We start from the raw sequence: 8,263 nt of genomic DNA, 5'->3' as shown, positions 1-8,263 counted from the left end.
CTCCTGGGAACACAGGCCTGGGGGCTGGGGGCGTGTGGGCGTGGGGGGGGGCGCCGGGGGGTGTTTCTCTGCCCACAAACCAGTCCATTGGTGTCTGATTTCAGATCCTGAGTCGACTCCCTGGTAAGTAAGTCGGGGGCGCGGGGGCGGGGGCTGGGGGGGGGGACGCGATCCGCAGCGGGGGCGAGGGCGGCGGCCGGGCGAGGGCCAGGCGGCGCTGCCATTAGGTGAAGCTCATGGAGACTGTGTGCTCCAGCGCTTTGCGGCGGAGGGAGGCGATGCTGGTTCCCCGCCACACGTCGCTGCTGTCCGGGGAGCTGCAGAGCTGCGGCGAGCCCGTCACGTTGCTGGGGCCGGGCAGCGAGGCGGGCACCATGCCGGGGAAGGCGGGCTGGTAGAGGTGCGACTGCAGGCCGGCGCCGTTGGAGCCCGCCAGGCTGTTGGACAGGCCCATGGAGTTGGGCGGCGGCCCCGCCGCCAGGCTGCACTGGGACAGCGACTGCGCCATGGCCTGCTGGCGGCCCAGCGCCGGCGGCAGCGGCAGCTGCGAGACGCCCGGCATGGCGGCCGCGGCCCAGCGCGTGTCGTTGGCGTGGAAGGAGCACAGGCTGTCGCCCATGGCGGCGGCGGCGGCCGCGGCGGCCGAGGGGAACTGCGGCAGGCCCGGCGTGGGCAGCAGCGTGCCCGGCGCCCGGAACACGTTCGTGGTCTTCTTGCGCTTCTTCCACTTGGCCCGCCGGTTCTGGAACCAGACCTGCCGGACACGGGGTGGGGGAGAGAGCGAGAGAGGCGGGTTAGGGACCGTGCGCCGCGGGGCAGGGAGAGCTGCCCGGCCCCCCGGTCTGTGCCGGCCTTGCCCGGGACCCCAGGCCCACAGCTCGGCCCAGAGATCCCACCGCGGCCAGCTGAGAGCACGGGGCCCGCTGTGCTCGGCGCGGGGCAAGCCCACAGGCAGGCGCTGGCTCATCTGAGAAGAGAAGTGACAGGAAGGGTGGGGCAAAAGGATGCGATCAAATCTAGAGGCTGTATCTCCACTGTATAGTGCTTGTTCTGTGGCAATTATGCGTGTAATGTATCGCTTCCATAGCCTTGTGGCTGCATATATGGGGCTAGAGTCGTAGAAGTGTAGGACTAGAAGGGACCTCAGTAGGTCATCTAGGCCAGTCCTCTGCACTCAGCGCAGGACTGAGTGATAAGTGTACATGCAGCCATAAGATGCACACATAAGAAATATATCCGAGAAAGATACGTCCTTATATACATCATTCCTACATCCTACCCAATATGTGTTACACACGTGTCCATCTGTAGGGTGTACACACACATTTGTATGTATATACATACGCTTATGAACGCACTGTATATGTATGTACAGCCTACACCACATAGGCATAAATACTCCCTCTTTCTACTGAAAGTATAAACTGGGGATTTAAAACTTGGAAAAAGACGTCCTTATTTTGACTCCTCAAAGACACAACAAGACCCACAATTTGCACCAAGAAAAATAGTTTCGTTATAAGCGAAATAGATCTGATGACAATAATATACTTTGGAACACCATTGAGTCACATTCTGGTTTGTGTAGCCTTGATAACCTGTATTTGCACCAATAATGGTTGGTGCTTAAGCATTTAAATACAGAATTCCACCTGCGTATGCCAAATTCAAATGGATCTTTGGTGACTGTTTCTTTGGTTGGGGGGGGGGGGGGATCTGTTTCCAGTTGCCCTGCTCTGTATTAGCCCTCAGATCTACTGTTTGCAGAGAATGACAAGAATCCTGAGCTTGAGGGCCTTATCCCTTTCTCAACAGCCAGGTTCTTCTTATCTGTGGAGTGAACGTAAATTTATCTTTCCGACGTTGCAAATTAATGTAGGCCAAGTTCAAAGCTTTCTTACACTAGTTGTCAATAAAATTTAATTTTGCTTTGACAAACCCAAGGCTCTTTTGCAATGAGCTATATTTGACTGATTAAATACACTTGAGCCCTACTTAGGGGGCTTACATTTTAGTTCTTAATAATGGCAAAGAGAATCTCTGATCTTTGGGTTATTTGTCTACAAATGTCAAAACAAAGAAGACGAAACAGAAGTTTCCTATTAGATCATTGTCTAAACCGTGTTGCCTTGGCAATAATCTCTTAACATTTTCAGATACTCATTTTGATGTGCTAGTTAATCAACTGGGTTTTCATCTCCTTCAGCCCGCTGGTGAACTGATACGTGATAGTGAAACCTGCGCTTTACACTTCTTCATTCTCCAGTCAGCCATTTAACCCAGTGTTTTGTTTATTAATCAGGCCAAACCCCGCTGGTTTTACTCGCTGGGAGTCAATGGAACGTGATTTGGCCAGATACAAATGACCTAGTCTATATTTTGGGGGATTTTACAAATGTGCAATATAAATTAGAGCCCAGAATGTGACAACTGCTTACCTAGGATCAGCGCCTGTCTCAGTCAGATAATTCATTACTTATTGCACAGCCAAAAATCCCTCCCACGTGCACTACAATTGGACTATTCGGAATGGTTTTGTACTATAGATTTCTATTCCATTGAAATAGCATCGAGACGATTCTTTTACAGGAAAGCTAGTTAGAGCAGTAGGTTTACTCCCTCATCCCTCCCCAATTCTCGCTCCGCTCCCTTCCCCGCCACCTGACATGGTTTTTATTGTCTCCCTCCCTGGCCTTTATTCCCTCGCATTGTCTCTCCTGGTTTTGTGCTCTGTAGTCACAGCTCCGCTGCCGCCCCACAAGTTGCCGTGTGACTGCTTAATAAAGCTGCAGGAATGTATATAATGAAAGGGCGCAATGTCTCTGTCCCAGGATTGAGCTGTCTGCAGCCACCTTCACTCATAACGAGGCGAATTTGTGTAAAATAGGCCGGGCTAAAAAATAAATAAATAAGGAAGCACCGACCCTGTGCTGCTGACCCTGCTTGCGCTCGCGTCTGAATTCTTATAAAAACGTCTGTGTGATTGGAACATGAGTTTCGATCTTTGACTCCGAATTGTTTCTCCACTAACGCTTGGTGGCTGCACCGTTAGCAAGCAGCACTCAAACCCGGCCAGATTCTTTGATTCGGAGTGAATAGACTGACAGGTTTCATTGCACTGTCAAAGGACAATACTTGGGATGTTGTAAGAGGGGAAATCAGCGAATCCACTTGAATTCCTGATTATTACTATTCTGGACCCTAGAATCTGCTGGAGTTTATCGTTTAATATTATATACTTAGACGGAGAAATATGGTCGGCCATTAGCGGAAATGAACAGCTGTTAAGGAACTAAATGTTATATGAATAATCGAAAAATCGTGTTCAATTATGTTTTAGGGTAATAGTTAAATTGCGGCTACAAAATCTTTTATGTTTCATGGTTTACTGGTGTTGTAAAGAATCTCCATCAGGTCTGATCGCCTCACTTCATAGCTATAGTGCATATGCTTTTAAAATGTGAATGTTTCCAGTTGAAAACTAGTGCATGACAGATTAAAACGTGGAGAAAACCTGAGGGAGATTTTGAAAATGCACACATGACAACTCTGGAAATATATTAACCACAGGCATTGGGCAACTCTGGAGTATGTTTAAAATGCAACTAGCCCCTGAAAATTATTAATACAACAGTGAGGATCTAATGGAGGTTGGAAGCTAAAAATCTACTTTGATATCTGCTGTTACAGTAATATAGACATACTGTAAATGTATTTTAAAATATATAGCCCGTTTAATTCCCCAGCAATAAATGTGTTAGAAATAGAGAGAGAAGAGGAGAGAATCTTACATTTTATTTTTTTCAAGAGCCAAACCTTTATGAAGATCTCATTGGAATCTAGCGGATGATTAATGTGAAGATTTGGTAGGAAATCTGGAGAGCTGTATTAAAGCTCAGATCTCAGGTTCATTTCGATCAGCCAGCCGTGAACTCTGGGCCGAATTCATTACACTTTAATAGTGCTGGGAGAGGAAGAAAATGCAATTTCTCATTCCATTAGAAAACTAGAAAATACTCTCAGCTTGTCCCCTATTAAGATGTGGCAGGTGACAGGACCATTGTGGGGGACACGGTCAATGGAATTACACCACATTATTTGTGTTCGTATAAAATATTGAAAGGCAAGGCTGACTGTGCAGAAGTTATTTCACTGATTTGGTTTTTATGTAAATAAAATATTGAAAGTTAATTAATCCATGCTAGAGACTAATGATTATGCTTATTATATTGCATTTGATCGCGTAATTTGCATGATTCTCGCATTGCTGCTTAATAAGCCATTCCGGGTTATAAATAATTCTGAAATTGGTTTCTAATAATGGCATGCTATAAAAAAAACGGGTTTATTACACAAGCCTGAAAAGCAGAGCGATATCAGACATGGAATTGGGTTCCCTTATAAGCACCAGTCCTTTAATAATTATTTAGATGTATAATATACATTAAATATAGCTCTAAAATGAGGAAAGAGGCAATTTATTCTAGCATTTGAAACACATAAAAACATATACAGCCGCTATAAATTAACTGTTTAGATAATTTCTTAGTCAATGTGGTGCCCACATACTGCAAGGAATATGTAGACAATCTGTTAACCATAAAGAATACTATGAAGTACTCATATAAGAACGTAAACCAATTACTATTTAATTTAAATTTGGTCAAGGAGCAATGATACAGTGAATTGTGAAGTAAATACATTTTACATAAATTATTTTTGCATTACATTACATGTTAATCATTTTGAAGTGTTAATTAAGAAGGTTATGTTGATCTGATTACTTTTTAAACTGTAGAACATTATTGCAAAAAATATTTAAATTGCCACTCTATTAAACTGTTTTTATCAGCAGTCTAGTGCTATTATCGTTGGTTCAGGATTATGCTGAGGCCATTAAAACACGTTATCTTTCTTCCAACGAATTTCTTTGATGTGCTTTTGGAAAATAACTATTTCCATAATATATTTTATATTTTACTTCATTTACCACACTCCTAATATTGAAATTGGTATCATTAACCTTTGGGAAACCCAATAAAGTTTAATCGTCCACGTTTTCTTTTTTCATAAAGGCAGTTGTCCAGTTATATTTTATTTGTGAATCTAATTTCTATTTTAATTTAAACTAATTATCATCATGTGTCGGTTTTATACAATGGTTTTACTTTTTAAAACAAATGTGTGTGTGTTCTGGTGCACCAACACAATCAGTTTCTGGTTATGAAACGTTCATTTCGTTTTTTAAATATCTTTTGTCATTTTTTTTTTTTTTTTGGCGTGGGGACTTGGCTCGCGGTGAGAATTTTTGGAGAGAAACACTGTTAAAGTGAAAATGCGTTCATAGTGTCACCACACCACATATAGTTAAAGTATTTTCAATGTGCATAATTCGTCTAAGAGTCTCACACAAAATTTCCCAGAACAAAAGTTTAGGTTTAAAAGCGTTATTTGTAATAGTCTGTTGCTTTTATCCCTCTCGCCTACTTTTAAGTTCTGCCTAAATTGGTTTGAATAAACTGTTTGCGGTATGTCAAAAATATATATAATAAAATAATCTGAAGGCAATGTTCTTGATATTTAAGCTACTTAGTTCTAGTGCTGTCTTCCGTGATTACTCAGTTATTTAAAGCAAGTATTAAAGAAACTTAAACTCAAATTGTTGTGCTCACAGAAATTCCTTTTAAACCTAAAATTAAAAATGTAACATATTGTTAAAATTCGATTAATATGTATAGAAGGTTGGTTGAGCTATGAAATATTTCAGGCAAGCTGGCATAAAATTCTAGGGAAAACATTGCCGCAGATTTCAGTGGGAGATCTTCAGGACCTTGGACAGCTTACACTACTACATTAGATTCGTCGTACAACCAATTCAGTGCTAACGACGATAAAAGAAGCAGGAACATATTAGGAGCATACGCTTATTGTAAACATTTCAGGAGACACAAACATGTGAGTAATGGAACAGTCTCTAAATTTGCAATCGTTTTCCAAGTGTTCAGTGCTGCTTTCCACTGGAATTCAACCTTTCCCCCAAATCCAAGAAAATGCCCCTTCAGATTTACATTACACTTTGAAATTATTTTAGCTCGCTGGTAATATTTCACATGCTCATTAGTAAACAGGCAGCTCGGCTACAAGTATTAAAAAATTAAACAGAAAACTAGTCACAGCAAATACTTGATCTGTCTTTGGTTTTGTTTGTTTTGGGGTCTCTTTTTGATCGATCGATCGTTCCTTCAGCGATCAATTGTACAGTGTGAGGGTGTTCACTGGAGGTAGCTAAATTCAAAACCAGCTCAGAAAACATACCATTTTACTACGGAGACCTATGCCACGCACTACACTGCTAATGATTTTTTCTCCCTAACGGGGATTGGCTCAGTCGTTTGTGCCGAAATATGTGGGCTGCTTAATAGCTGATATTCAACTGTTGCGTTCACACTGATGCCGATAATCCCTTTCTTACACCAGATGGGTGTTTCAAAAATTCCTCGCGGCTTTCAAATGTAATTTTGTTTGGCATATTTTGTAAAAGGCTGGTCACCAAGCGCCGGCTCTGGGTGGGTTTATTATTATTTATGTTATGGGTTAGGCGGTGATCATTTGAGCTGTCTCACTAGACGGTGTGACCGGGAAATTACAAACCAGCCTGTTCTCTGTTAAGCCCACAAGGGAAAGCCTAAAGGAGGGATGTGAACACAAAAGAGAGCTGTGGGGCAGGAGCCCTGCGAGCTGTGGTGGCTACAGGTAGCGAGTGCAAGGGCGCTCGGGGGTGGGGTGGGGGGTGACGGAGGGATCCGGGAGGTTTGGGCACGGAAGCAGCTGCTCATACCTGGACCCGGGACTCGGTGAGGCCGATCCGCAGGGCCAGCTCCTCCCTCATGAAGATGTCCGGGTAATGGGTCTTGGCGAAGCTCCTTTCCAGCTCGTTAAGCTGCGCCGGGGTGAAGCGGGTCCGGTGCCGTTTCTGTTTCTGCTGCCCCTGCTGCTGTCCCGTTTGATTGGGGTTCTGCCCGCCCGGCTGCCCCTGCTGCTTATCGGGGTCTTTGGCGCTGACTGCCAGGGAGGCCGGGTTGGAGCCCACCGTGGTGATGTCCTCCCCGGGCAGGAGGGTGGCCCCTTCCACCGTGTCCGAGTTGGGAGCCATGTCTCCCGGGTGCCCCCCCGGGTCAGAGGCCCCTACGCCCAGCCGGCACTTCACCGCCTCCCGGTGTCCCAGCAGCTCGGCTGCATCTTTCATTCCTGCGGAGGCAAAGCGGCGGCGGTCACTCCCCTGCAGCCAGGTAGGCGGCCCCCGCGCGGCTCCCGCTTGTGTCCGGCGGCCAAGTTTGCTGAGCGGCGAGCCCCAGCCATGGAGCCCCCGCAGCCCCCTTCGCCCAGCCCCAGCCCCGGCCCTCCGCGCCGCCTCACACGCTCAACTCCAGCCGGCAGGAAACTTTCCAGCGCTTCCTCCTGCGCCAGGCGCCGGCTCCAGCCCGTCTGTGGGGCCTGACCCGGCGGGGCCTCCCCAGGCACTGGGGGTGGGGGGGGGTGGGGGAGTTTGGTGGGTTTATTTTGTTTGCCGGCTGGGCCGACAAACCCAACCCGCCTCCTCGCAGGTGGCTTCGCCTCCCTGTCAGATCCGGACCAACTCAATCCGATTTTGTCCCGTCGTAAAGAAAAAATAATAATAAAAAATTCAAAATCACAAATATTGGGATAATCTGCCCTAAAAGGGAGAGACCTGGGGAGGGAAAGAGACACGAGAAGCCCACAGCTGGGGCTGGATCTCCATAGCCCAGCGACTTTTTTTTCCTAAAAGACGCCGGTAAATCAAATTAAACTTTAATACAGCACAATTACTTTTAAAGAAATTAGCCCATTTAGAGCGCATTAAGGTAAACCAAGGAACAAATTGTCAATTTCCTGCTCTGGCTTCTTCCTTCGCCGCTGCCGGGGGGCGAGAAAGATGCTGGGGGAAAAAGAAAAAAAAAACAAAACCAAAAAAACTCACCGAGTCGGGCGTCCAGGAGGTCGGCGTGAGACAGCATCGCGCACCGCTCCAGGGCGAAGGCTGTTCCCCCCCAAATTGTAGCGGTTTAAGTTATTTAAAATAGATATAAGATATAGATATATATAGATCGCCTAAATGAAAGAAAATTCGGTGTGTGGTTAAAAAGGGGGTCTCTTGCATTATAATGTCCTTTAGAGAGACGGGGAGGTGCTTAACACTTCAATGAACCCGTGAGCAGCTCGGCGAAGGGACCAATCAGGAGGG

General features: G+C 45.9%; 1 protein-coding gene across 1 annotated transcript; it reads right to left on the bottom strand.

Moving 5' to 3' along the window:
• Nucleotides 1-223: 223 nt before the first annotated feature.
• OTP (orthopedia homeobox) lies at nt 224-8,036 on the bottom strand. The gene is made up of 3 exons (XM_077816307.1): nt 8,000-8,036; nt 6,839-7,248; nt 224-754 (listed from the first exon to the last, which is right to left on the bottom strand). Exons 1-3 carry the CDS (start codon nt 8,034-8,036, stop codon nt 224-226), a joined length of 978 nt encoding a protein of 325 aa, XP_077672433.1.
• Nucleotides 8,037-8,263: the final 227 nt, after the last annotated feature.

Source organism: Eretmochelys imbricata, chromosome 5, assembly GCF_965152235.1.
Source record: "Eretmochelys imbricata isolate rEreImb1 chromosome 5, rEreImb1.hap1, whole genome shotgun sequence".
Lineage (NCBI taxonomy): Eukaryota > Metazoa > Chordata > Testudines > Cheloniidae > Eretmochelys > Eretmochelys imbricata.
Note: the sequence above shows the minus strand (reverse complement) of the source record. Positions and strands in the feature narration are given on the sequence as shown.

Bases quoted from the DNA above. Each gene is read 5' to 3' on its own strand.
- OTP (XM_077816307.1), bottom strand. From the start codon at position 8,036: ATGCTGTCTCACGCCGACCTCCTGGACGCCCGACTCG. The intron at 7,249-7,999 runs GTGAGTTTTTTT...TTGCCTCCGCAG, and splicing joins CCTCCTGGACGCCCGACTCG to GAATGAAAGATGCAGCCGAG. The intron at 755-6,838 runs GTATGAGCAGCT...CGTGTCCGGCAG, and splicing joins TCACCGAGTCCCGGGTCCAG to GTCTGGTTCCAGAACCGGCG.